This window comes from Falco punctatus (assembly GCF_963210335.1).
Source record: "Falco punctatus genome assembly, chromosome: 9".
Lineage (NCBI taxonomy): Eukaryota > Metazoa > Chordata > Aves > Falconiformes > Falconidae > Falco > Falco punctatus.
This window is the reverse complement of record NC_137589.1, coordinates 42,928,060-42,955,162: the sequence shown is the minus strand read 5'-3', so window position 1 is coordinate 42,955,162 and position 27,103 is coordinate 42,928,060. Positions and strand designations below refer to the sequence as shown.

The 27,103-nt window shown below is 60.4% G+C and overlaps 2 protein-coding genes and 1 long non-coding RNA gene across 4 annotated transcripts in view; 2 read left to right on the top strand and 1 right to left on the bottom strand.

The window, feature by feature from the left end:
• ADGRD2 (adhesion G protein-coupled receptor D2) overlaps positions 1 to 3,470 on the top strand; it is a 44,075-nt gene extending 40,605 nt beyond the window's left edge. The window contains exon 26 of the mRNA XM_080401395.1: positions 1,886 to 3,470. Within this exon, the coding sequence (XP_080257521.1) occupies positions 1,886 to 1,893 (8 nt within the window). The 3' untranslated portion in view covers positions 1,894 to 3,470. The remainder of the gene's footprint in view (positions 1 to 1,885) is intronic.
• Positions 3,471 to 3,560: 90 nt separating this feature from the next.
• Positions 3,561 to 27,103, bottom strand: NR5A1 (nuclear receptor subfamily 5 group A member 1). Of its 2 annotated transcripts, none has more exons than XM_080401427.1 (7): positions 26,940 to 27,103; positions 24,515 to 24,630; positions 23,883 to 24,024; positions 19,347 to 19,987; positions 11,134 to 11,253; positions 10,437 to 10,584; positions 3,561 to 5,941 (listed from the first exon to the last, which is right to left on the bottom strand). In XM_080401427.1, the coding sequence occupies exons 2-7, from the start codon at positions 24,614 to 24,616 to the stop codon at positions 5,694 to 5,696; spliced, it is 1,401 nt and encodes a 466-aa protein (XP_080257553.1). In that variant the 5' UTR covers positions 24,617 to 24,630; positions 26,940 to 27,103; the 3' UTR covers positions 3,561 to 5,693. The 2 variants fall into 2 exon arrangements, with proteins under 2 accessions (XP_080257553.1, XP_080257552.1); XM_080401426.1 differs by having other exon boundaries at positions 24,515 to 24,633; positions 26,940 to 27,102.
• Positions 20,160 to 23,360, top strand: LOC308069327. The gene is made up of 2 exons (XR_013930344.1): positions 20,160 to 23,026; positions 23,084 to 23,360. It is a non-coding gene; the product is annotated as an uncharacterized lncRNA (long non-coding RNA).

Genomic DNA, 27,103 nt, shown 5'->3' with positions numbered 1-27,103 from the left:
GGCTATGCTGCACTGCTCCCAGGCGCCGGGCTCAAAGACAAGTGCTTCCAGCCTTTAAAAAAAAATAGTAAAAGGTGGTAATGCCCAGCTGTAGTAATGCCTGGAAGACCCCAGGGCAGCTCAGCTTCGCACAGGCTCCCATCTTCACAGCTTGTTCAACACAGCAAAATGCTGTGTCGCTCTTGGGAATCAGAGCTGCCAGGGGAAGCAAAGCATAAACCTGTGCTCGGTGATGAACAAGAGACAAATCATTTCAACACAGACACCACTTCCTCTCTTCTATATATTTTCTCCCAGATAGTTTAATGAAAAGAGACATATTTTGCCCCAGGTATCTTTATTTGAAAATTTCCAGCCAGCTCTAAGGAAAATTGTGATGAACCAGTGGCAGGCTTGCAGGAGCTCCTGCGGAGACCCAGGAGGAGCCCACCTGCCCTGCAGTCCAGTGGGCAGAGCTGGTGGGCAGCAGGAGCGTGGGACCCTGGGCACTGGCGGGAGACTTGGGGCTTAAATGACTTGCTCGCAACCTCTCAGGAAAGCTGTGCTGGATCTGGGAGGGGATCCACCACTTCTCTGCTCGAGAGCCTCAGCCGTGCTGTGAGAGCCGTGGCATCGCGCTGGCTCCAAGCGCAAGAGGCAGCCAGTGGGTCCGTGGGGAGAGGTGGGATGGGCTCCCAATGGTGCCTTAATATGTGTGAGGATGAGGGTGGATAAAATCCAGGTAAATACCAGGCCTGTTTCAGAACCACAGAAATGCATTTGGAGCATGGCTGTGGCTGGGAGGCAGGCGTGGGCTCCCTCCCCGACTCCCCACCCCCAATAGTGGGGCTCCCCCCGCAAGGACTCAATTCACTCGGAGAGGCCGCACGTTTCTGCAGTAATGAGCTCCAGCCCAGCTGTACAAAGCTGCACGTTGCAGCGAGCGCACTGCCCGGTTTCATTACACCCTTTATATAAGCAGGGGATGGCCGGGGGTGTTCACATATTTGCACAAACAATAAGTACTGTCTTCCTTGTCTTGGCAAACAAGAGCTCCAAGAGGCCTCCACATCCTCCATCTCTTCAAGTGATGGCTGCTTTGTTTCCCCACGATAATTTCATTATTCTGTTTGAATACATTTATATGTTGCTAAGCCACACATAGCAACATGGATCTTGTCTCCATGGCCCAGCCTTTCTCTGATCAATATTGAGTAATTCTGCAACTCTCACCATACCACGTTAAATAAGATCGGTTTTAAAATAATAAGGAAATTATTTTGGAATTATATTCTTCGGAATTCAAAGCCAGTAAAGCACCTGAGTGTTGTGGGGACTTGGAGAAATGCAGCACCCCCCGCACTGACCCTGCTGGGCTGCCCCGCAGTGGGATCACTGCTGCCATCCGTGCCACGGTCCTTCCCAACGGGCAGAGGGTACCTTATGCCCCAACGGAAGGAGATGCAGCCCATGCGACACCAGTGCTCCCTGCCACGGTAGTGCTGGTATTTTCATTAAATCCATTTAAACCTCACTCTTCAGCGCTCTTGGAGCTTGGCGCTGTGCGCAGTGGGCAGATTACTGATCAGAGGAAGAACAGGTTTCTCCTTACGGCCACGGCCCCATGCATGGAGGCTGCTTTGGTTCCCTGCTGTAAGGACCATCTTTCAGAGACCCCTAAAGGGCAGAGGTGTCCATGTGATGGCAGAGCCACAGTGGCAACAGGCAGGGCTGGCTGGGCCAGAGCAGCGGCTGCCTCCTCCCACTGTGCCGTCCTACAGCAGGTTTGGTCTGTGCTTTCTCCCAGCGTGCTGTGGGACCCCACCAGTGCACCCACTGCCCTCGGAGGGACCCCTGCCCTCCCCTCCCCGCCGACACAGCTGAGACCCTCTCTCTTTTGCTTTAGGAGTCTGAGAAGTTTCTGGGTGATGGGCTCCATCAACGCCAAGGCTCTTCCAACAGCCTGGAGGACGGCGGGTCGGAGGAGCTGGCTCCCGTGCAGAGGGCTCTCCCAGCCCAGGCAGAGCTGTTAGCCCTGTGCTTCTTCCTAGCAGCATGTGCAGACAAAACCAAGGCAGGACTGGGGTAGTGTGGGGGTCTCACAGGGCTTCGTCTGCTGCTGAGAATTGCCCTGCTCTTCCCCAGGGGTGGGCAACCATCAGGTGGGTACTGGTTGTGACTCCTGCCCAGCCTGCGTGCCGGCCCAGGGCCCCGTGGCTCAGGCCGCCTCTGCCAGGGCAGCCAAGCCCCAAGCACCGCCGGCAGCCTGTGTTGTGCACTGCTGTCACTGCTGCCAGTAGATCTTGTTTAGCTTGGGGGAGCTGGAGCAGGCGGCACAGGAGTGAGCCCCGCTTTGCCCACAGCAGCCATGCCCAGGCAGCGCACCCGTGCTCCCGTCCCGGTGAGGATTGCCGCTTTCCCCGGGCTCAGCACACCGCTCTGCCGGGGCAGGGCTGGGGACCGGCCACCCGGGAAGCACATGCGCTAAGGAAGACAGCAGCTGGCTTGAAGCATTCTCTAAACCAGCTGACTTCAATAGCATCTTCTGCTGTTTAGGACAAAAATCCTCTCCCTGCTCCTCCTGGGGCTCCCACCCGGCTGGCGTGGCCCCTCGCCAGCTGGGTTGTGTTTTCTCTTCCTCTGTTCTTTACATCCAACTGGCTCTCCTGTTAGCTCCCTAGTGTTTAGAGCACGTAAAACATGTTGGAGTTTTTGCTGATTATGATGACAGTAAATGCTGATTTTAAAGGCAACCTTCTCTCCTTGTTGCAATGTACCCGCGGGAATGTGCTGCGGTTCAGGCGCGGCCACACGCTGCGGCTATACATGGCTGGATGCAGTGGAGGGCGGTTTGGCCACGGTACAGGGGACCAGGGCACTGCACGCTGCCCTGTGCTGTGTCCTGCACTGCGCCACCTTCCCTGGGCTCAGCACAGCATGTGCCAGCCAGCAGGTATTTGCGTGCTGTTGGGAACCGAAGCCCTAGAGCAGCCCCGTGCTGGTCAGGAGGGCGAGGTGTGCGTGCAGACCATCGTGCCAGTTATCGGAGTCAGCCAAGCAGCATCCCCAGCTGCTGGCACTGGGGAGAGCCAGGGCATGGGGCACTTCCCAGCACTGAAATGCCACAGACAGGGCATCAAACCCATTGCAGGGCTCTGTGCTTTGCGGTGGGTTTGCTCCCTGCCGCAGTGCATGGCACACTGGGGGCTCTCGGCCACAGTGACCACCAAGGGCTACATGAAAAATCCTGAGTCTAAGCTAATTGCCCATAAATGTTGTCATTCGTGAGCTCACTTGCAGAACACACTCAGAGTCACTATGGCAATTCCCAGCAGTGCTTTGAACCTGATCCTGACTCACACCACAGCAGCGACCCCCCTCCCACAGCTGTGGTGTCCCGGTCACACCAAAGGCAGGTGGCACTCCAGGAGGGACACCCTTGGGCACCCGGCGTGTGCTGGGCCAAGCACTGCTCTCCCATGGGAGCGCCAGGCAGGGCATCCCGCCTGCCCGTGGGGAGCCAGGAGGAGGGGGCAGCACGGACAAGGAGGGTTAGAAAGACAGTCCAAAAAGACAAAGTCTGCCTTTTTAAATGAACTGCAAAATTTATTACAGTGGTTTGCTCCTGACAAGGAAGTTGGTAACCTCCCGCCTGGGAAGGAAGGGTGGGGAGTGGGGAGGGAGGGGGATGAGAGGGAGGCAAGGATGTGAGAGACACAGAGAAAGAGAGAGAGAGACACTTAAGGACACTTTTCATTTTCTGAAAATAAAACATCTTTTACCTCCCAAACCATTTTCTCCAGTTAAGTTCACATGAAGAAGAAGGTGAAACCAAACCACAGACTTCAGGAGGAAAATGCACAAACATGTTGAAAAGCAGAGACAAACATGCTCTTCTGCATCTAACAAGCTTCCACAAACTGCGCGGCTCCGGGCGCAGCATCTGCAGCTCCTCAAGGCACCAGCTCTGTGCAGAGCTGGGGCAGCCGAAAGCCCGTGCAAGGTGAGGGGCAAACACCCACCGTGGAAAGCAAACCTGAACCCACCCCAGCTGTGCTGAGGAGCCCCAGCAGAGCAGGGGGACCGGCCGTGGCGGGGGGCCATGCTGGGCTGCCCAGTGGCAGAAGAGGAGAGCATGGCTGAGACTAAGAGAAAGCAGCAGCAAGAGCGTGGCACGTCCCAGCTCGCTGCAGCCCCCCAGCGCTGCCCAGGTGTGCATGCCAGCCCCTGTCCCGGTGGGAGGGAACCGACAGCTCTTCGCTTGCAGCTTGGGCACAACATTTGCTGTCACCTGGGGGCACGGCAGACTGCAATGGGGGTCTGGGGGCTCAGCCTGGCACGAAGCACAGGACAATTCTTATTACTCCTTACCCACACACATGGGCAGGTAAATGCAGGAGGGGGCTGAAAAGCTCCCCTGAGCCCCCAGGCACATGTTGGTGCAGAAGCAGCTCTGGACTGTTTTCAGCCTGGACCTGCCGCTGCCCTGGCACCTGCAGTGCAGGGTCAGACTCTGCACCTCCCTCCTGCCCAGCTGCTCTACCACCATCACCCCTGGGCAGGAAGGGGACAGGGTCCATCCCTGCCCTGTCCTGCCCCTTGGCTCTTCTTCAGGTGCTGCCTGGGCATGGCTGAGGGCTGGAGCAAGACAGGACCTGCACTGCTCGGGGATGCCGTCCCCAGGCCACCCTGTCCTCGCGCTTTGGGAAGCAGCTCGGTGGTGCCGATGCCACCTGGGCATTGTGACCTGCAAAGCTTTCCAGCCATGGGGATGTTGTGCTGGCACCAAGGGTGCAACAGCAGAGCCAGGGGCCCAAAGTGTCCTGAGGACAGTCCCCTGCTCCAAGTATGGAATCTCTTAGAGCCTCTGCAGCAAAGCTGTGACATTCCAGATGCGTGCTGACCATGGACACCTGTGAGCTCCAGGCACTGTGGCTGCCACAGGCTGCAAAGCCACAGCTGCTGTCTCCGGCACCGGCAAGCACTGAGAAAACAAATCTCAGCCAAGGGCTCAGCACAGTCCATCCCTGCCTACCTTCGCTTGGCCGGGGCAGCAGTGGCACTCAGAGCAGACAGCGATGCTGCGGGGACCCGGGAGTGGGGACCTTATCATGTGCACCTTGGGGTGCTGACACGGCTGTGTGGGGCTGACAAATCCAGCCCCAACCCCAGCATTCTGCTTGGCTCCTGCAGAAATCCTCTGCCTCTGTGCCAGTGCCTTGGAACACCCCAACCGCTGCAAAACCACAACCCCCGGGGGTTTACCTCACCTCTCCCCTGCCCTGTGCACGAGGGGCCCTGAGACATGGGGCAGGGTTTGGGGAGGGATGGCAGCGGTAGAGAAATGGCTGGTTGGGACAGCAGGAGAGGAGCATAAACAGGAGAAAACCAGGACAGGCTTTACCCTTCCTTCGTGCTGCAGAGCCGGGTTGGGCAGGCGACAGGTCGGGCACCACGTGTGTAGAGGAGCCAGGGGTTACGCTGCTGATGGGGCAGACCGGCAGCCAAGCGCACAGCCCCACGGCCATCAAATGTCCTTGCTGTGTACTAAAATAAACCATCTGGGACCTTTCCAATAGTACAGGTTAAACAGCATCACTGAGAAAGGCGGAGTAGAGAGGCAGCACTGGTCCGCCAGCCCCGGGCGCAAGTCCTGCCCCTGCCACGCTGCTGGCAGCGCCCAAGCTCTGCCAGGTCCGTGCTGGTGGCCGCACTCAAGTCCGCTTGGCATGCAGCATCTCGATGAGGAGGTTGTTGCAGGGCACCTCCCCGCTCAGGTGCTTGTGGTAGAGGTACTCCTCCGCCTGCATGCTCAGTGCCCGGACCTCCGCCAGCCGCAGCAGCAGCTGGCGGAACTTGTCCGTGGAGTGGGGATAGTGGCAGATGGTGTACTCCAGCAGCGCTGCGTTGGCCTTCTCCTGAGCATCCTTAGCCAGCGTGTGGTTCTCCAGGTACTTCACGTCTGCAAGGGGGAAGGATGATAGCAAAATGGTGCCAAACACAGTGTCTGCCCCACCTGTGCTGTGCTCCACCAGGAGGGATCCACACGCCTGTGTTGATGCCCCTTGTGCATGAAACCGCAGGGCAGGAGGGGGTCCCACACCCCGTCCCTGCCCTGCCCCCCAGTGCTGAAGATAGACACCCAAAGGCCCAGGCAGCAGGAGGGCCAGTGCCCCCCAGCCCTTGCCCCCAGGAAGCTGCCAAGCCAGAATGTGTTACCAGCTGTGCCCACACGCAGGGAACTGTTGCCATGAGCCCCCTTTAAATCCTGAAGGTCGAGGAAGCGGCTGAATTAATTCCCCCCTAAACCTGGTCTTTCCAGTGTGGCAACCGGGCTCACCAGCCTGGAAACCCTAATCCTCCACACCTCGCCAGGGTCAAGCAGCTCCCCCGTAATCGCGCTGCCTGCCGGGTGGGAAGCTGTGCAGCAGGCAGCAGCACCAAGATGCAGGCAGGGTCTGGCAGCCAAGAGGCCCCTGCAGCCCCGACGGCAGCAGTGCAGGAGCCGGGGCACGCACAGCCCCAGGGCCACCCCACCACTGCAGCACCGGCAGGAGGGTGGCTGCAGGGACAACCCAGGCGGGTGGGTCAGGGTTTCTCCAGGCTTTTGGGGCAGCCTGAGCTGGGGTCTGCCCTCCAAGGATGCTGCTCAGGTTGCCATGAGCGTTCTGTGAAGGAAGCACCTATTTTTAATCTGTGCAACATGTTGTTAAACTGGCCCTGGACACGTTTTGGTGGCTTTAGGGGAACGTGCTGTGCGCTGCCCCATGAGCCAGCTCCAGCTACATACAGCAATGGGATCTTGGCGCCTGCCCGTGGGAGACCTTGCTGCAAACCCTGGCACCGAGCCCACGTGGGGCAAGAGGATTTAGCAGATTTACTGTATGGCAGGGAGGTGCCCAGCAGCACTGCCAGCACTGCTGCCCATGTCCAGCAGCCGCTGATGCACAGCCAAATTCAGGTCTGCGTTGGCAGCCCGGACACAACCCGACCATGGGCTGGGAACAGGGAAATCTGGGCACAGGTTCTGGCCAAGGTGGCTGGGAGCTTGAGGTTTATTTCTGGATTTCCTCACAAACAAGTGGGGAGCTGAACATGGCTGTACCCAGAGGGCTGAGGAGCTTTCGGGAGGGCAAAGCGCGGTGCTGGGGATGGAGCTGCCCAAGCAGAAGGGAGCAGACAGGGCCTCTGTGCCACTGGGCAGGGGTGTCCATGGCCCCACATGGCTCCCTCGGGGGGGGGGCACGGCACCTGGCACTGCTCCAGCCCTGCAAAGCTGGGAGCCCCCAGCCCATGCCCTGGGTGGGGGGCTGCGGGGCCCCTGGGGAGACCCAGCCTCCGGCCATGCCCATGGCCAGGCTGTGCGGCCAGCCCAGAGCTGTGGCACAGGCACAAAGCATTGCACGTCGCGCCAAGATGCACTTTATCAGATCACCCTTCCCTTTTCACTCCTGCGGCACATTTGCTCTTATTGTCTCCCTTCTACCCGGGTTGTTGTTATGAAATCTCTTTATCTGCATAAGGTTATTGTGCATGTCATTAAAAAAAGAAGTTATATTGATAAATGTCAAATCTATCCCCTGAGTTGGCTCAACAATAGCTAGTTCTACTCGATGAACTCACCTGGTTCTCTGAAAGACCCTATTCACTGTTTAATTGAATATTTGAATAATCTTTTCATTCCTGCAAGGAATAAAGAATGTTGTCCAAATAACATTGACTCACTTCATTTAGAGACACTGCAGCAGTTGCAAAGACTGTCCTGTGACAAAGCCTCCCATCACACATACAGATATGCCTGGGATTATTTCTATGCCCTCAAGTGTTCTTCCTATTCACGGCTCCTTTTGTTTGGGAGAAGCCGCTGATAAATTGCAAACGCTTAAGGGAATGTGGGCTATAAAAGCCTCTCTTCCTCCCCTCCCCAAGAGTAGCTGCTTCATGAATGTAAGTCATGAAATCGAATGATAGGTCAATCCATTAAGGCTCTATTAAGCCCTTCTGTAGAACAAAGCTAACCTGTGCCGTCCTCATAAATATTGCTATTTTGAGAAGCCCTAATTTTAATTAAATCTCTTTACCTGCTCAGGAGAGAAATCTATTTAGAACTCAAATGGCAGCTCTTGTGAGTGGGGCTTGGCTTTGACTGTGCTGTGGCAGAGTGGTAAATGTGGAAATTCTCTTGTTAAAGGCAATTACATCCTGCACATAATACACAATCCCATCCTCTACAGCTGAGCCTGCGAAGGGCAAATTACTCCAAGTGAGCTCTGCAATATGGAGAGAAAAAGTTGGATTTGGGGCAAAATGATATATGGGAAAATACAGCTATTTGATTCCATGCCTTCACTGAAAGCTGCTGCTCCAGGGCAGCGATTGGCACAGCAGCCACAGCCGCCGGTGCTGGCCGCGCTCTGGGAGGACGCTGCTCCTGCTCACCGTGCTGGGCCATGGCAGGGGGCAGTGGGGGGATGTGGGGCAGCAAGAGGCGACTGGTCCTCCTGGTGCTGAGTCCGAGGGCAGCAGCCGGGGAAGGTCTCGGCTCAGGGCACAAGCCCCACCAGCTCATTTATGTCCCAGCCTGGGCACTGCTTGTGCCACACCTTATCACTGCTCGAGCAGCAAATTATCGTATCTAACTTCTCTGGATTTCAAAACAGCTCTGAAGGAAGAGAAAGCTGAGGGAGGAGATGCTGCAGGTGCAGGAAAGAACAGCAGTGTGGCTCCCACGCCCTGAGACACCCACCCTGCCCGGGCCCCCCGGGCGCCCGTGGCTGCCTGCTAACGGGGACACATCCACAGCAAACCAGTGCCAAAGCAATGGGTCCTTCAGCCTGTATGTCCCTGACCCCAGCCCCTGGGGTGGGGGAGTGGAACCCACTGCCTGCAGCATGTCAGTGCTCCCACTTAACCCCCATTAACCCAGTGGCGGTGCTGCTCCTGGAGTAGGCTGGCTCCTCAGCAACAGGGACATACATTGATGCAAACTGTCCCTCCAGCACAAAGTACCAAAACATACAGCACAGAGCGGAGCTCCTGGCCTGCTGTGCTTGGCGATCTGGCACAGGGCCACTGGCAGAGCCCCCCCGGATGAGACTCCATGGATGAGGAAGTGCAAGCACTGACCGAGGTGTTGGGACAAGGATGGGGATAGGGTCAGGGATGGGGTGGGATGGAGATGGAATGGAGGTAGGACTGCCCAAAGCTGGGCTCACCATCCCAGCTCAGCAGCAGCACCCAGCCACTGCAGGGAGCCAAGCACAAGTTTCCCTGGGGAAATGCCAGTTCCTGCTCCATCCAGGTGCATGCAATTAGCAGCAGCCATGGAGGTGTGGGAAGTGAAGCAGCCACAGTGGCAGAGGTGTGACCTGGGAGTGCGGTGGCCAGCTGAGCCCCTGGCAGGCCCCACCACCATCCTCGTGCCGGGAGGTGAGATTTCCCACCAGGACGGGGCCAAGGGGTAGGTGTCAGCACCAGTAATGAAGGCAGACAGACACCCTGGGGTCCCCGTGGTGCTCAGCACCACCCATAGCTGCACCACCCCACCCAGGGCTGAGATCTCTCCAGTGGGATTCAGATGGGTATCCCTGCCTCAGAGCGATGCCTGTGGGGAAAGGAGGCACATCCCTGGCTGTGGTGGATGGGGAGATGCTCCCCACGGGGGCAGCAGTGTGGCCAGGGTGGGAGCGGGGCAGGAGCGGGGCAGGAGTGGGGCTCGATCAGAGCAGGATTGAGGCAGGACCAGGGCAGGACTGGGGCAGGGATGGGGCAGGAGCAGGGCAAGAGCAGAACAGGATCAGAGCAGGACTGGGGCAGGATTGGGGCAGGAGCAGGACAGGAGCAGGACAGGAGTGGGGCAGGGACGGGCAGGAGCAGGGCAGCGCTGCTATGCAGCCCCAGGGACGTTGCAGGCTCTGGCAGCAGCTCCCGTGTGTTTTGTCTGGGCGAGGTGGGACCGTGTGAACCCGCCACCTCGTCCGGCCGCAGGCTCCGCGGCTGAGCCTAATCAGAGCCTCACGCAGGCCCTGCTCGCCACGCACCGGCCTCTGACGCAAATCCCGGGAGATACGGCCAGCCCCGGCTGCTGCATCTATCAACACGCCTGTTTTGCTGCTGCCGTATCAGCCAGTTGTTTCCCTGCCTGGTGTGAGGGCGACGGACCAAAACAGGCTCCACTCAGCCAACAGCCGCATCTCCCGAGGATGGGGGCAGCGCCCGGCCCAGTGGTGGGAGACGCTTTGGGTGCCCCCGGCACGGTGGGGGAGCCGCCAGTCCTAGCCCTGGCTCCTGGCTCCTCGTTCAAAGCCCCTTCATTGCCTGTCGGCGAGGCGGCTGGACCCTGGGCTGCACGTGCCTCCCCCGGCTGCGCTCCCACCCCCTGAGACCCCACGGCAGCACAGCCGTGACCTCCGAGCGTGGCCGCCCCTTGCCCTGGTGCCCCCCGTGGCAGTGCTCACCAAGGCTGAAGAGGATGAGGAACTTGAGGCAGACGAACTCCTGCCGATCCACCTGGAGCGAGTGCAAGTGCAGGACAAGCTCCTGTGCCTGCAGCACCAGCGTGTTCAGGATGGAGCCCGCCTGGGCTGTGATGGTTGACATGTCCACCTGTAGGACAGGGACAGCATCAGCCGTGGCGTGCCAGCCCCCCCAAACCCACTGCAGTGGACCCTGCACAGGGCAGGAGCCAGACACCAGCCCAAGGCTCTGACTGAGAGTTAGGGGTGTCAAAGCAAAGGCTGATGAGTGAAATGGGAACCCTGTTTCTCCAGCACTGCTTAAAACAGAGGGGCCCTTTGCAGGGTGCTGGCATCACAGGCACCCACATCTCCAAAAACTGCCCCCAGCGAGGGAAGGGGCCCTTCGCTTGTCCTGCCTCTACAGGTACAGCTGTGGCTGTTGATCTTTCCATGAGAATTTTTTTTTCTCCAGAACCAGAGCTAGATGGTAGGACGGGACAGGATGGGATGGGACAGAATGTGGTGGGATGGGATGGGATGCAATGAGATGGGATGGGACTGGACCTTCTGCACATGCACTTCCATAGCGCAGCAAAAGTAAGCCAAGTCACACCTGTGCCCCCCCTTCAGCCTCACCACCCGGCTCCCACTGCCACCTCTGCAGCAGCCACCGCGGTCTCTGTGGGCTGGCACTCACCTCCTGGCCGGTGACAAGCAGCACACTGTGCTCCTTGCTGTGCTGCAGCTGCCGGTAGATGTGGTCGAACACCAGCAGCTCGCTCCAGCAGTTCTGCAGCAGCTTCATCTGGTCACCCACCTGAAACACAGCCAGAGCAGCACCACTGACACCCACCACGCCGGGGCAGCCCAGGCTGTGGCTGCACAAGCTTGTCCCGGCTGGCAGGAGGGAGCTGGGCTGCCCCGGTCCCCACACCACCTCTCTGCCCCCCAGCCCTGTGTCCGAGGATCAGCTCCACGCTCCAGCCCTGTGGCGATGATGCCTCAAATTCACACCATCAGGTGCTATGGCATGTTGCCACATTAGCACTGGACCTGGGCAGGACTTGACCCATCTGTGTCTCACCCTGAGCACAAGAGAAAGGGGTTTCTAGCAGACTGGCATCATTGTCAGAAAAAGGTGGGACTGAACTTCATCCTCCAGGACTTTGTGCTTGATCCTTGCAGCTGGGCAAAAGCCCCATTTTTTTAAGAACCTGAAGCTCTCCTCACCCCCGCTGCCTGCAGAGCATTTCCCAAAGTATCACACATGCATGTATGTGTATGTGGAAATTGCAGTCTGACCATGAATGAGCTCCTAGCAAGGAGATGCTGCATCTGATTAATGCAACGTTAATTGCAAAGCCCTGGTCTGGCTCCTTTTTTCCGTGACTGCCCTTGCCAGCATGTAACTGGGCTGGTCGTTGTGCCCCACTTCACCTCACTGCTGGTGTCCCACACATGACCTCCATCACCTCCATGGCGGGTGGGAGGAGAGGATGGCAAGACTGATGCCCACAGCACCAGTTAACCTCGATAGCAAGGACTGCAACCACCAGCACCCTGCAGCCAGGAGGCAGCTGCAGGCTGATGCCCCCCGCACGCCTTGCACCGCACCCACACAGCACCGACCCCATGCTCTGCAGAGATCCCATGGGAGGCCAGCTCAGCGGCGGGTCCTTTCGGGTGGGCAGGGAGGGACCTGCACCCCCAGCAAGGAGGTCCCAGGGCTGGAGGAGAGGAGACCAGCCAGGCAGCTGCACAGCACCAGCTTTGAAGCAGCTCGGCACATTTCGGTGGCACTTGCTGGCTCTTATCAGCATGGGTTTTCCTCCCCAGACAGCACACAAATCTTTAACTAAATGACTGCTGGCCACATCCCCACGCGGGAGGGAATGCAGGGCTGCTGCACAAAGGCCCTGTGTCTCCAGGCAGCCCCTCTGGATACTTTAAAATGAAACAAAACAGTACCCATCCTCACCTCCCTGCCCGAGATGGCAGGTTTGGGGGGTGGGGGGGCCCACAGAGCTGCCTCAGTGCAGCATTGGCATGAAGGAGCTGCCAGCTATGGGGCATCACTGTGCCCTGCAGCTGCCAGCTTCTTCCCTGCCCACGCATCAACACACACCTGATCCCATGCTCATTTTGCACGAGTGCTGGTGTGTACGTGCAGGCACAGGTAGAAGCGTCCACAGCTATGCTTTCAAATACATGACTGCGAATGCCTCTGGTAAGAAGCTCAACCCAGGACACAAACTGCAGGGACCTCCAAAGGTCTTGTGGGAAAGCCAGTAGGCTGCAGGCAGTGCCAGCGATGGGCACGATGAGCTGCCAGAGCCAACGGCTGCACTTGGCAGAACAAAGAGCCCTGCCAGGATCCTGTGCCTGGAGCCACGGCCAGACACATGCTGCCACCCCAGCTCAGGGGGCAGGCAGGAGGGACACCATCCACCTGCCTTCCCCACCACCCCGCTGAGAACCACCACAGGTCACTGGCTTCATCCCCTCAGCACTGCTGTCCATGGGACCCCAACACCTTTCTGTAAATAGCTGAACCTCTGCCCTACCCGGAGCCCCCCTCTCCTGCAAGGCTGGTGGAGGGGAAGGGCTGGGGTTATCAGTAACGCTTCCCTGCAGAGCACATTCAGTGCCAGCAGAAGAGCTCTGCAGTGCCATTGTGGTCACTGCCTTTAATAGAAGGAAGACAGATGCAGTATCACAGGACTGGATAATACTCTCGTTTTGTTGAAGAGGCTGCAATAAACCAGTGCTGGGAGATTGCAAAAGGAATAGAAGTCAGATGAGAAAGAGCTTTATGGTCTCAGAGCCCCACACTCCCTGTGAGCCGCGGGGATTTGTTTCTCAAGTGCGGTGGGTGGTCAGAGCTGGACGCGCAGCAGCACGAGGAGGGAGATGCAGCACAGAAGGCAGCAACAGCGGCTGGGGCTGCGGTGCCCACTCCTCCCCGACAGCACAAAACCTGCCTGCGGCGAAGTGCAATGGGCGCAACGGGGCTGCCAAGGCCGGGCTCACTGTCACACCGCCCGAAGTGGTGAAGGTGCCACGGTATGCAGCCCAGCAATACGGACCCTGAGGTTTCTGTTCAGCTGCTGAACAAAGAACTGGGGAAAAGCTCATTCTGCATCAAAACAAAATGGAGATTTTCTGCGTTCGTGATGACCTCTGTCCCAGGGCGAGTGGCCTGGCTGTAGCTGCGGCCAGCCCTCGCAGGGAGCTGGGCTCCCAGCTCGCAGCGTGCTGCCAGCCCAGCCGCATGCTCCCGGCCGGTGCCGAGCTCCTCTGCTCTGGCTGAGTCGCAGCATTGTTTTGGAAGCTCCTTCCTGTGCCTCATTCCAGAGCGGGACGAACTCCAGAAGGGACAGACTGAAGGTTTTGCCTTGAAAATGGTTTTTTAAAAGTCAGCTTTTCTAGAAGGAAGCATTTCAACTTCTTCCTTTAAAAATTACTGATCAGCTTCTCCCAGACTCTGCAGGCAGGTTCAGCTCCCTCGGCAGAGCACCTCCCTGCAGCCCATTTTGCCCTGCATGGCAGCTGCATGGCTGTTCCCCTGCCAGCACGCTGTGGCCTTTCCTGGGACCATCCCAGTGCCCTGGAGCCATGTGGCCATGGCATTGGGGGATATGGTTGGGAGCACAACAGGGCAAGCTGGGGGCTCTGGAGTCTGGGCAGGACTCAAGAACCCCTCCAGGGACGCCAGCCCTGCCTACGCCCCAGCACCAAGCTGGGTATCCCCCTGCCTCAGGCTGGGGCAGCGGTGGGCATCCCCCCATGGCCCCACTCCAGCAGTGTGGCTCCACTGCAAGGCAGCTCCGGGCTGGAGCTCGCCTCCCCCCTGCCCAGCACCAGCCTGGCCTCCCAGGAGGAGAGGGCTGCTAATGGGCGGCCACGCGGAGTCAATCCATCCACCCGGTGAGGCGGCACGCACACTCTCGCCTTTAAAAGTTAAGCAAAGGATCTTCCTCTTTTAATGTCAAGGCTTTTCAACAAGAGTGCTTTATCAAGCACCTGATGCAAGCTGTCTTTAATTTTTTATATATTTTTTTTTTAAAGCGAGCATTTAACCCATTGACAAAACACGGCAGTGAAACCCTCGCCTTGCAGGGTGAGCCCTCCCCTGCCACTTGGCCACCGAAAGCGCCTTGCTGCTGAAGGTCTGTGACCCACAAAGAAATGGATTTCCCTGCAGCCGATGGGCTGGGCCAAGGGCCAGAGGGGAGGCAGGGAGAGCAGAGGCACTGGCAGTGCTGCCGGGATGCAGGGCTGCAGGACCACATGCAGATGTAATTTTAAACCTCCTGCAACCCTCCCTGGGTCTGTAGGTGTGAGTCCCTGCAAGTGTTGAGGCCCCACAGAATGCGCCCAGGCCACCCCAGTGCCTTGGCACCCTGCAGCCAAACCCCCACAGGGACAGCACAGTCCTGCTGTGCTCGCTGCTTCGTGCACGGCTGGTCCAGGGCATCCCCCACATCAGGTACCATCATCTGCCCTCGGACATCTCTGCAGCATTAACCAAAGTGATCCACCAGCAATCCCTCTTTGCTTGGAAGCTCTGGGCAGGTCCCAGAACACCAGTCCCCCACCTCTCCCCACCCACCTTCAGCACACCACAGGCACGAGGAGTGCTCGGATGCCTCCAACTGCCTTCACCCCAGGGATGCACTCTGGACCTCCTCCCAGATCACTGGTGCAGGATTTGCCCCAGAAGCTCCCACACAGGTGCACAGCACACACCAGCATCCTGAGCCACAGCCTGGGCAATTATTGGGTGCGAGCAGCACCCATTACCTTGGCTACTGGGAAGTACGAAAGCTGATTACCGTCTGCCAGCCACCCACAATCAAAACCCCACGAAGTCTAAGGTGTTAATGGTCAATGCGGGTCCCCATCCCCCTGTCCAGACACCACTGCAATGGGCATCTTAAAGCAAAAAACCATCAAGACCAGCATGGCAGACCACCTCATCTCCTATCCCATGCTGGCAGAGCACATTCCTGTGGCCCAGGCTACTGCTTTTTGCTGGGGCTTGCAGGCAGCCTGCTGCAAGGCTGGGTGGGCATCATGGTGCTGTGTGTGTGTGCCCCGGGAGCGAGGGCAGGGCTGTGCCAGCCAGGACACCAGCAGGCAGGAAAAGCCATCACATTTCCCCCAGTGCATAGGATGCTAAACATTGCTGCAGCATCCACAACCAGAAGATTTTAAATCTGCCAAAAACGCTCTGGCTGTTGGCCAGGAGATGGGGTCAAGATGACCCACACATGCTAAAGGCAGAGAAGCAACTGACTTCAAATAGGCTTCGTCGTGGCTCTGGGATCTCTAATGAGAAGTGAGGGAGAGCAGCCCCACAAACAGCCCCAGCGACCCACAGGAACCCCTTGGTCCATGGGAACAGTGCTGCCCTCAGCATCATCCCCGCACTGGTGCTTGCCCATGGGAGGGTGGTGTGCCCTGGCCCCACAGCGAGGAGGGGTCGAGGAGGGGATCTGCCATCAGCCCAATTCCCCGCAGCCGTGCCGTGCCCCTCCACCAGCACGGGGACCCGCCACGCTCAGCCAGCCCAGCCTTCGGGCTGAAACCACGGCAATTTGTTTAACATTCCTGGCTGCTCATCCCAATCTAAAGGTCACTGCACCCCTGTGTGCATGATATTTATATGTATGGATGGCAGTAACACCTACATAAACCCGGCTGTGCAAGATACATGTATATAAACCAAACTGAAACCAGACACAATGTGAGTGTGCAAATGTGCTTGTGTATGCACATCTCTCTGTCTGTCTCTTTCCATATATATATAAAAAAATTACATCTGAAAGGACAAAGTTGCCTGAGACTCACGACCTAACAAAATATATTTCACCCCCGGCCCATATTTTTCTTCCTGAAGAGATGCTGCAAATCTTCCCTCAGTCCTGACACATCTCATCTAGACTCAGTTAAAGTTCGTATTTATGGGCGTCAGCGCTGACCTCTTCCACCTCCGCCCGCGCGGCCTCACGCCGCGGCTGCCTGGCCGGCCCTCGATAAACAAGCGGGCCCCCAAATCCCCCTCTGCCGTGCGGCATTATTAGTCTTGCCTCCGAAGGCCAGCGCAGTCCGTAATTCTCTGCCTGGTGACACGAGATGAACGCCACGACATCAGTCTCCCCGGCGGATTGGCATGGGGACCCTCGTTTGTCAGTGGCAGACTGACAGAATTACTGGCCCTTAAATGAAACGATATATCTGGGAAGTTAAATCTGTTTTCAATCTGACTGCCCAGCGCCTGCGGGCAGACGTGGCGTGTGAGCCGATGTCAAGAGGCCATTATCCCATCACCCTCCTCCTTCCCTGGGCGCAGTGGTGGAGCCGGGGGGGGGTCTCGCCAACACCCCCCACCCCAGCCACTCTGCCAGGAGGAGATGGCAAAGCACACGGTCTGCCACTACCCCTTGTCGGACTGCTAGTGTGGGAATGGGCATGGAAACAGGAACAAGAGCTGCTGGCTCCAGGGGGGACCTGCTCCCGCTCTCCCTGGGCAGGGAACAAGGGCTTGCCCTGGCCAGGCATGAGCCAGCGGGTCCCCGTGCCCCCAGGGGTTTGCTCCCTGCTCTTCAGGCTCCCTGCAAGGAGAAATCAGCTGTCTGCAAACCAGCCCTGTGGCAGAGGCACGTGGGTGCTGGGAGTGTTCAGGCAGGGGACACCATGCATGGGGTCATCTGCCTGCACCCTCCTTTCACTTGCCTGCACCCCCTCTCCACTTGGCATCAGCCCGGCATGATGCCCTGGAGCAATGTCCCTGCATGGTGCCCTTCCAGCCTGGATCCCTGCGGAGCCTCGGCCAACAGCCCTTCTCTGGCTGGGGATGGGGACCATTCCCTTCAGGCAGACGTTCCCAGGGGATGGAGAGGGCTGCTGGCATCCCCTGCTCCGACGAGCCCTGAGCACCCAGCGCAGACTGCCTGCATGACAACCATCGATCTCCGAGATCGCGATTTTACTCTGTGCTAGCAGGCTTTAGGATAAAGCCGTAAACTCTGCACTAGCAGGAGTTCATTTACCGCCCCAGCAGCTGTTTGCTTTTATGTGCCAGGCAGGATCAGGAACAGGGTTTCAGGAGCTGTAGACCTACCCCTGCTTCCAATGGCTTCTCTCCATGTGCCCAAGGGAAAGCCACCGCTCTGCACTGGGGAGGATGTGCCGTGCTGGGTGGACGGCAGGCAGCCCCAGCATCGTCCCTGGGGGGATGTGCACAAAGGGGCCTGAGCACCACAGCCCTGTGCTGGGGGCTCGGACCTGCCCGGTTACACTGCGCGCCACCGAGCCAGCACATGGGAGTGAGCCAAGGCCAGCGACAACCGTGCTTTCTCATGCTCCCTCTGGAGTCAGGGTGGGATGTGGTGTCCTGCAGTCCCTGGTCCTGCAGGAATCTGCCCCATGCTTGCCGCACGGATGAAGGCAAAAGGTGTGAGTGGTGATGGCAGTGACAGACGGGAATGCCCAGCCAAGCCCCAATCCCTGGGCACTGCACCCTGCGCGCTGGTCACAGTGGGGGATATGCCCCGCTCCTGGTGGGACACCCGTGGTGCTGCTCAGGTGAGGCCCTTAGCACTGCCGTCCCCCCCAAGCCCGCGTGAGGAGGAGCACCCGCCAACACGGATTCACACGGAAACAGCCTATTTTGGTGGCGCAATCAGGCTGACAATGGAGTTACAAGGCTACACGGCACTGCAGCCGGGAGCTGAATTTACACAGTTTACAATATCTCCTGCAAAACAACAACCACCCTGTTCCCAAAATCCAGGCTGGACACTGATATGATTGAAATGAACCTGACCCACCCCCACAATGCCATTTCCTGACACTGTTCTGGCAGCCTGGGGCTATTTTGGGCCCTGAAGCTCTGCCACACTCGGCCCCATGGCACCCAGCGGGGTGGGCATGGGGAAGAGCCTGGCCCTGTGCTGGGGCATGGTCCCCATGGCACTGCGGGAAGAAGATGGTTTTGGCCAGGGCCGGGTAGCACAGCCTCACGCTGGAAGCACAGGAAGGCACCCGGGTCTCCCAGCCATCCCAGGACATGGTTCTCTGGGGTCTGGCCACATTGGAAAATTTTCTCTCCCATTTTTGCACCAGTTTGGATCTTAGGTCAGCCCAGGACATGAATGGAAAACATCTGAAAGCTTGGCAGGGTTTGCAGGATGGCAGAGGCTGTACCACCCCCACTAATCCACCCCTTGGCCCCAGTATTTGGGGAGATTTGCTAGAGGGGATGGCCTGGCGTGATGGGGGTCAGCTCCTTGTCCCCCAGCCAAGTGTGCTCACAGGCTGCCAGCAGCAGAAGCAGCTCTGGGGGAGGCTTGGTGATGTCCCCTGCCCCAGCCAGCCCTGCCCTGGCTGCCTGGTGCTAATAGGCACCCACCTGACAGCATCCATTTTCTTCCTAAAGGCAGAGATGAGAATTGTCTCAATTATAATTCCTCAATGTTACATTTTTCCATTATATCTTGAGCTTGACACCACAGTCACTCTGCCTGCAATTGCTTCCACACCTGCCCCTGCCATGATGAATCTGAAATCATTAGTCCTGTGGCAACAGCGGGAATCGCTCCAGTGTTGCAGCCGGGCCCGGGTGCCTCCAGCCCTGCCACACAGGGACCAGGAACAGGACGGTGGGACACCAGCAGATCTGCAGGCCTGGCAGCCCAAGGCTCATGCCCACAGGCATTGTTGCCTCGTCCTCATGGCATTTCAGTCCCAAACCTGTCCACAGCAGCATCCCGTTCTCATGGCATTTCAGCCCCAATCCTGCCCACAGCAACATCCCATCCTCACGGCATTTCAGCCCCAGTCCTACCTGCCTCCCATTGCCCGCCCAGTGCAGCATCCATCCCTCCCCCCTGCCCAGGCTCCTACCTCCAGCTCCTTGAAGAAGATGCAGCTCCGTGCCCATTCCACAATGGAGAAGAGGGTCTGGTCAGCCATCTTGCACATAAGGCCGAAGGTGCTGAGCTTCTCATGCCGGCCTTTGCCTTGCTCTTGCTGCAGGCAGGCCAGTATCCGCGCCTTCACCTGGTCTTCATCCGGCTCCAGCTGCAGCAGCTTCACGATGACATCGGGGATGTCAGGGGGGGAGCTGCTCGGGTAGGTCTCTGGGTACATATAGGCAGGCATGGACTCGTGCACATTTGTGTAGTGGTCCGGGTACTCGGACTTGATGGTGCGGTTGGGGAAGGAGGGGTAGTGGTAGCCAGAGAGCGGCACATGGCTGGGCACAGTCATTCCCAGGGAGGGTGTCCCATAGGGGCTGCGCTCGTAGTCGATGGGCGTCAGGGCAGCAGGGTTGGGCGGCAAGGTCTTGGACATGGCATGGATGCTGTGGATGGTGGAGGACAGGCTGTAGTCGTTCTGCACTGGGGACATGATCTGAGGCACAGTCTCCAGCTTGAAGCCATTGGCACGTATCAGAGCTTTCTTCTGCTGCTTTAAGGCACGGTCTCGCTTGTACATGGGTCCAAACTTGTTCCTCCCACCACGCATCCTGTCTGCGCGCACAGCTGGGGAGCAGAGAGGGCAGAAGCTGCAATGAACCCTCGTGGAGGCAGACCAGTGCTTCCACGCAGCGTGGAGAAAATGATAAGGGGGAAACTGGTGGCCAAAAGGGACTGGGGGGCACTGGGGAGACCTTCCCAGAAAGCCACGGGCAGGCTGTGCTGCTCCCAGCCCAGCCATGCACACTATGGATGTGACACAGCAGGTTCAGGTGCCTGGCCCTGGGTCTTGCCTTGCTGGTGTCACCCTCAGAGCTTCTGGGAATTGCAGGAAAGGAAGAGATTTGGCTTTAACCGCAAAATGGGCTGGGGGATAAAGCATCTTGCATCTCTTGTGGGTTGAGGGGACAGCTCGTGAAGCCCAGGCAGACAAGGGGGCCCAACACCCACTTTCCTTTTTATGACCCCTGAGTCTGGACCAGCCCTGGGATTTCCTTGTTTCTGCAGAGCCTGGGACCCCACAGCCCCCTCAGGACCCTGGTTCATCTGCATCGAGGTCACACATGCTTCTTTTCTGCAAATCTCTGTCCTTTTCACAGGCAGCACATCTGGCAGGTCCCACTGGGCACACTGCACCCCACGGCGGGGCTGCACCAGCTTTGGCGCAGGAGGCTGCCCGTCCCTGCCGGGTATCAGCTACGGCTGAGGGGCTCTGCCAGAGCATCCCACTGTCAGAGTCACTCTGACAGCCCCATCGCAGTCTCCCAGCTGTAGCAAAGCAGATGTTCTCTCTGAACCCCAAAGGAAACCCAAGAATGTGTCAGCACATGAGGGAGCAGGTGCTTCTCTGCAGCAGCAGCTTGTCCGGCCGCACTGCCCCGCTGCGCTCCCGGGGGCTGCTGCCCCGGCCCACCCTTGGAAGAGCTTCAGCTCACTGGAAGCTGGGAGCTGGACGGCAGTGAGAGGGATGGAGGAGAGCTGCCAGCGAGCACAGCAGACAGCATCAAAGGGAAAAAACCTCCGCTGGTTTGCGTCCCTGCTGACAGCAGGCGGGTCTTGCTTTTGTGTCTCAGCTGTTACCTCTGCCTCTCTTTCGCCTACTTATCCTGGGGCCGCTGGAAGTCCAGCCAGCCCCCCCGGAGAGCCAGGGCACCTCCCAAACTCTCCCCAGGCAGGCTGGAAACGCGGGAGCCTCGCCGGGAGCAGCAGCATTTCCAGGGCGAGCAGGAATGTGCTCCCAGGGGAGCCGCCCCGCGCTTCCTCCCTCATTCTTTATTCATGAAAACAGCATCTCGCTGGGAGCGGGGCAGCAGAGGCAGCCTCTGAGGCAAGGGGTGCTGTGGCCCCCTGCTCCAGAAAGCCTGCCCGCACTCCTCTGGGCAGCAGACAGCTGCCTCGGGGCAGCTCCTGACTTCAGGGGTACAATAGAGATGGCCACAGTTAGCATGTGTGCATGCTCCTGCCAGGATCCCCCAGACCCGGTCACGCAGCCCCAGCAGGTCTGGTGTCCCCGGCAGGTCTGGTGTCCCCAGCCACGCACCCTGGTGATGCCAGACCACACCGAAAGCCCAGAGCTCCCAATTGCTCAAAGGAGTGTGTTCACACCACTGCTCAAGGCTGGGCCCAGCGATGCCCAGGGATCACATCCCAAGTAGACCCCAGTGACCCAGGGCAAGGGTGCTCAGGCAGGGACCCCACGGGTGCTGACTGCACCCACACACCCAGTGAGAGGTGCTCACAGCCCAGTCTCACAAATCCTCTGCAGGCAACCGCTAGTACACCTCCTAGTACACCTCCTTCCCTCTGCCGGCAAGAACACAAAGGGAGAAGAGGCCTTTTAATTCCCTCTGCTCCACTTTTCCTGCCGTTTGTGCCTCAATTGGGATTGGGAACAACTTGCCATTTGCCACATCCCAGCTGGCTGCTGGGAAGAAACCAACGCACCCCAATGCGCCCCGACCTCTGGGGTAAGAAGTGGGAGGGGGGGGAGTGGGGCCGCCCAAGGAGCGCCCTACCCTCCGCACCCCCTCAACAAAACCATCTGCAGGCAGCATCCGAGCCACGCAGCTGGGTGCAGCCAGCCGGCACAGCGGCAGGAACAGGCGCCCCACGCACCCTGTGGCCCCCCTGCCTGCCCCCTCTGCCTTACCTGCCCTCACCCCACACAGAGCCCCGCTGGGTGCGAGCTGCTGGCCGAGCTCAGCCTCCCCATCCCACCTCTCCCTGCCCAGGCAGGGGCGTGGGGTGCCCGTGGGGTGCCTGGGGGTGCCCAGTGGTATGGGCATGCTTGTGCCAGGGCTGTGCTGGTCACCCCAGCCAGGCTTCGCTGCAGCATCCCTGCGGGCAGTTCAAGGGGGGCCTGTGTCGACACTCTGACCCCAGAAACAACCATCTCGGGGTGCTTTGGTCCTGTGGAGCTGGGCGCTCACCTTCAAAGCGCCACTTCAGATTCCCTGCCCAAAAAATCCTAGGAACTGAGGAAAGGCGAGCTCCAGTTTTTACTGCAAAAGGGATGGTCCTACAGGAATATCATCTTCTGCTGGGTGATCCCCGCGGCTGCCCAGCTGCAGGGCTTTGCTAAGGAGCTAACAGCAAAAAAATAAGGAAAAAAACCTCAAACCACAGTGTTTGGGAAGGAGCAGCCTTCCGATACCCCGGCTGCTGCCCTCCCAGGCTGCAGGAGCAGAGGAGCTCCGTGCGGAGCAAGAAAAAAAACTACTGAAAAGGGACAAACTGAGCCCGGCGCTGTCCCCTCACCACGGTCACCCCACGGACTGTCCCTGCCCGCCCCCAGAGCCCCCAGCCCCTGCCCCGCACCCACATTCTCCTGTGGCACCGATCAAAACAGCCGGAGCACGCACACGTTGATTTAGCGCACCAGTAACTCCAGTCCAGGGAGGAGAGTGAAACTGGGAGCTGTTTGGGGCTGGGGCTGGGAGCCGGCCCGCGCCGGGGGTTTGCAGGGGCTGGGGTCGCGGCTGGGTGCTGTGCCCCACCACCCACCCCCCGCTGCGGGACCCGCAGCGCTCTGCCCTCGCCCGCACCTGCCCCGAGCGGCGCGGTCCCCACAGCGAGCCCGGGGAAGGGGCTCGGCCCGGGGAAGGGGCTCGGCCCGGGGAAAGGGGCTCGGCCCGGGGAAAGGGGCTCGGCCCGCGGAAAGAGGCTCGGCCCGGGGAAAGGGGCTCGGCCCCACCCGCGCCTCCGGCCGCTCTCATCCGCTGCAAAATGTAAACGATTTCAGGGGAGAAGAGCCGGGGGGCGGCTGGCTCTGCTGAGGGGGGGGGGAGCTCCTCTCTGCCTCTGCTTTTGCTTTGCCAGAGCTTGCCCGTGACCTGTTCCCCCCCCCCCCCCCGAATGTTTTTTGTTGGCCCGTCGCAGAACCCACCACAAGCCTTGGGGCTGTCGGGGCCCGACTCTGGCAGCTCAGTCGCGATCGGCCCCTCTGCCACGGGCGAGGTGGCAGCCGTGGGAGCTGTGGCTGCGCTCCCCGAGAGCCAGAGGGGGGATCTGCTACACTGCATGTCACCAAGAGGGAAAATATAATTCCTGGTGGGGCTGCAGCAGTTTTATTGCAAGTCCCATAATTTGTAACGTTTTCCTTAAGTCTCGGCTTCTGGAATTATGTGCTTAAGAAAAACAATAATTTCTGCGCTATTTCCCAACCGTTCTGCCAGCAAAGAAAATCCTAGAAAGTTGAAGGCGCAGCGGCCAAAAGCCCCGGGGAAACAAAACAAAAACAAAAAAAGGAAAAGCAGGAGGCTACGCGAAAAAACGAATTTTTTTTTAACTTGGGAGAGAAAAACGGAATCGAAGCGGCCGCGGGAATTACCGGCCCGGGGACGCGGCGCGGCGGGCGGGGACGGCGCGACCGGCACGGGGGGAACCGCGCAGCCCCGCATAGCCCCCGGTCCGTCCGCAGCCGCAGAGGCCGGCCGTGCCGGCGGTGTGCCCTGTGCCCTACCTTCCAGGCGCATCCCCACGGTGAGGCACTTCTGGAAGCGGCAGTAGGGGCAGCGCTTGCGCTGGGTCTTGTCGATCTTGCAGCTCTGGCTCTCGGTGCAGGTGTAGTGCTTGTTGTTCTGCACCGTCCGCTTGAAGAAGCCCTGCGGCGGCGGGCGGCGGCGATGCGGCGGGCACCGGCATCCCCTCACGGGTATCCCGGCATCCCGGCACCCCGTCCCCTCGCCTCGCTTCCGAGGGAGGCTCCCACCGTCCCCCGCCGCGTTCGGGGCTCCCGTCGCGGCCGCGCTCCCGTCCCGCCCCGCCGAGCGCGAATCTGCCGCTAACGAAAACGGGCGAGGAGCGGCCCGCGGCCGGCCCCGCTGCCCCGGCCCCTGCAGAGCCCCCTCCCCGCTCCCCGCACAGCCCCGGCCCCTCTGCCCCGCGCAGCCCCGCTCCCCGCGCAGCCCCTGCCGCCTTTCCCCAGTCCCCGCAGGGCGCCGGTCCCCGCTCAGCCCCGGCCCTGCTCAGCCCCGGCCCCGCTCAGCCCCGGCCCCTCTCAGCCCCGGCCCCGCTCAGCCCCGGCTCCGCAGCCCCGGCCCCGCACAGCCCCAGCCCCGGCCCCGGCCCCGCACGGCCCCGGGCGGCTCCTACCTTGCAGCTCTCGCAGGTGAGCAGCCCGTAGTGGTACCCGGAGACCTTGTCCCCGCAGACCGGACAGAGTTCGTCCAGGTCCTCATCATATGAATAGTCCATCCCCTCCGGCGGCCCTGCTGCGGGACAAGCCAGCGGGTCAGCGGGCCGGCCGGGGACGGGCACGGGGGGGCGGCCCCAGCCCCTGCGCCGGGTGCGGAGCGGGAGCGCGGCGCGGCGCAGACCGAGCGGCAGGTGCCGGAGCCGGAGCCCTTTATAGCGCCTGGAAGAGCATCTCCATGTTGGTGCGGGCGAGCGGCCACCCCCCCGGGGGCTGGGGAACCTCCTCTGGGGAGAGCGGGCGGCTCACGGCGCCGGGGACGGGCTGGGGGCGGAGGGACCTGCCGGGACGGGGCCGCGCTCTGCCCCGCTGCCGGCCCCGGCCCCGCAGGCCCCGCTGGGCGGTGGGCACGGCCCCCGGGCCGGCAGCCGCGGGCAGCAGCCTCGTGCCGAGCACAGGGGGGCACAGAAGGAGCTGGGGCTGGGGGCTGCCCCCCGCGAAGGCAGTGCTGCGCAGGGCTGGGGGAAGCTCTCGGCCAGGCCTCGGCAGCACCGCACTCCAGCCGCGGGGGCACGGGGGGCTGCAGGGGCACTGGGCAGGTTCAGGAAGGGGCACCCATCCCTTCCCCACTCCCCGGGGCTGGTGGGGCTGCCCCACACCATCCCTGGGGAACAACGAGCCCCCCACCTCCCCAGGCATCTGGCCTGCCAGCAGCTGGACCGGCGTGGGAGCCCAGGGTCCCGGGGCTGGAGCACGATGAGATGGGTATGAGTGAGAGGAGCAGCCAGCCCCGCTCGGGGCGCAGCCCCGGCAGCCCTGGCGCCAGCCAGAGCCACCTCGAACACCCCGCAGCGGGCAGGCCTGGCTGCAGGCAGCTGCTCACGGAGCCCAGGGAAAGGCACATGAGGAGCGCTGGGGCGTGCGGCAGCTCCTGACACCCCCTCTGGGGCCACCACTAAGGAGGTGACAGTTTGGACCTCGCACTGGCCACACCATGTGGAGCAGCCACAGCCAACAGCAACCCAGCAGTAGTTCACCGCTGGTATTTAATTAATTGCTTCACATTTAGGAATTCTTAATGAAATGTTCCATGACGGCAGCAGACCGGCACAGGAGCACCCATGTCTCCAGCATGTCCTGTTTATTGGGATGCTCCTGGGCTGCTTGGCCATGGGCTTGAGGGTCCGGCTCTGAGCCGGTCACTGGTGCTGAACCTGTCCCAGCAGGGCCAAGCTGTTCAGTCAGGAGACCCTCCCTGGCTGGTGCAGAGTCACAGCCTGTCCCAGCATGGACAGGAGCCTGCTGCCTGCACTGCCTGCCAGGAGCGAGCTCCGATTCCAGGTGCTTAATGCCAAGGGAGCTGCAGGGAGGGCAGCAGTACCGGCCCCGAGGCTGCGGGCACCTGGGGCTGCTGCGGGGTGGGGGCTGTGCTGCCGGCAGCGCCTGGTGAAGCGGGGCTACTGGCCCCACATGGCTCATCCCACATGGCTCATCGCACACAGCTCACCCCCCACATCTCACCCTGCCTGGCTCGCCCCACACATCTCAATCTGCCCCACAGGCCCGCTGCCGCCCGCGGGTGCGGTGGGTAGGAAGCAGCGCTGGCAGGGAGAGCGGCAAACAGGAAACGGGCTCGGCGGAGCATCGCTCCAGAGCCACGAGGAATCAAGCCCAGGCTAAGAATAGCACCGGAGCAGCCCCCGGTGCGGGTCGGCCGCTGCTTGGCTGGAAGAAGTGCTCCCACCGCCGGCAGAGCCCCTCGGCCATGGCCCCCGCACTCACTGCAAGCTGCTGGGGGAGCTGCCAGGCAGCAGTGGAGCAGGACCTGCCATCCGGGAAGAGGAGCCCAGGAGGGGCCACGGGTTGGGAGAAGAGCCGAGCAAACACCATGAGGAACAAAAGCAACTCGGAGCCGAGAGCTGTGGTGCCTGCCAGCGTGGGTTGGGGAAAGGATAAGGGGTTGGCCAGCCCTGGGCGCTGGGGGGTTCCAGCCACCTCCCATGCCTGCTCCAGCGCGTGGGGGGTGCCTGGGCTCCCACGGGTAACACAGCACTGGGGTGACCGGGGACCCCCAGCCACCACAGGCGGGGCTCCCAGAGCCCCTCGGCAGCCGGATCTGTCATTTCTGGGCAGCAGCGCGGCTGAGGGGCCAAGGCTACAGTGAGGCCTCGCTGCGCTGCCCGCAGCATGCGGAGCCTCCATCCCCACACCCACCCATGGGGACGGGACGGGAAGCAGAGGCCCACACATGGCTCCCGCTTCCTCGCCAAGCCCTGTTGCGTCCCCAGCGCTGGCCTCAGCCGCCACCATGCTTGGGAATGGCGGCAGTGCCTGGGAGAGGAGTGGGGTGGGGGACCGCGGTTCTCCCTGTGGATACATACTCACCGTGAAGCAGCTGAGTACGGGCCGGTGTGGCAGGAGAGCCTCGCTGACGCCACCAGCCAGGACCTGTGACCCGAGAAGCCTCCGTGGGGTGCTGGGCACCGCTGCCCTGTCTGCAGCGGGCTGGGGGATTTATGGGACCTGCGTCTGCTGGGAAGGTGTCGGGG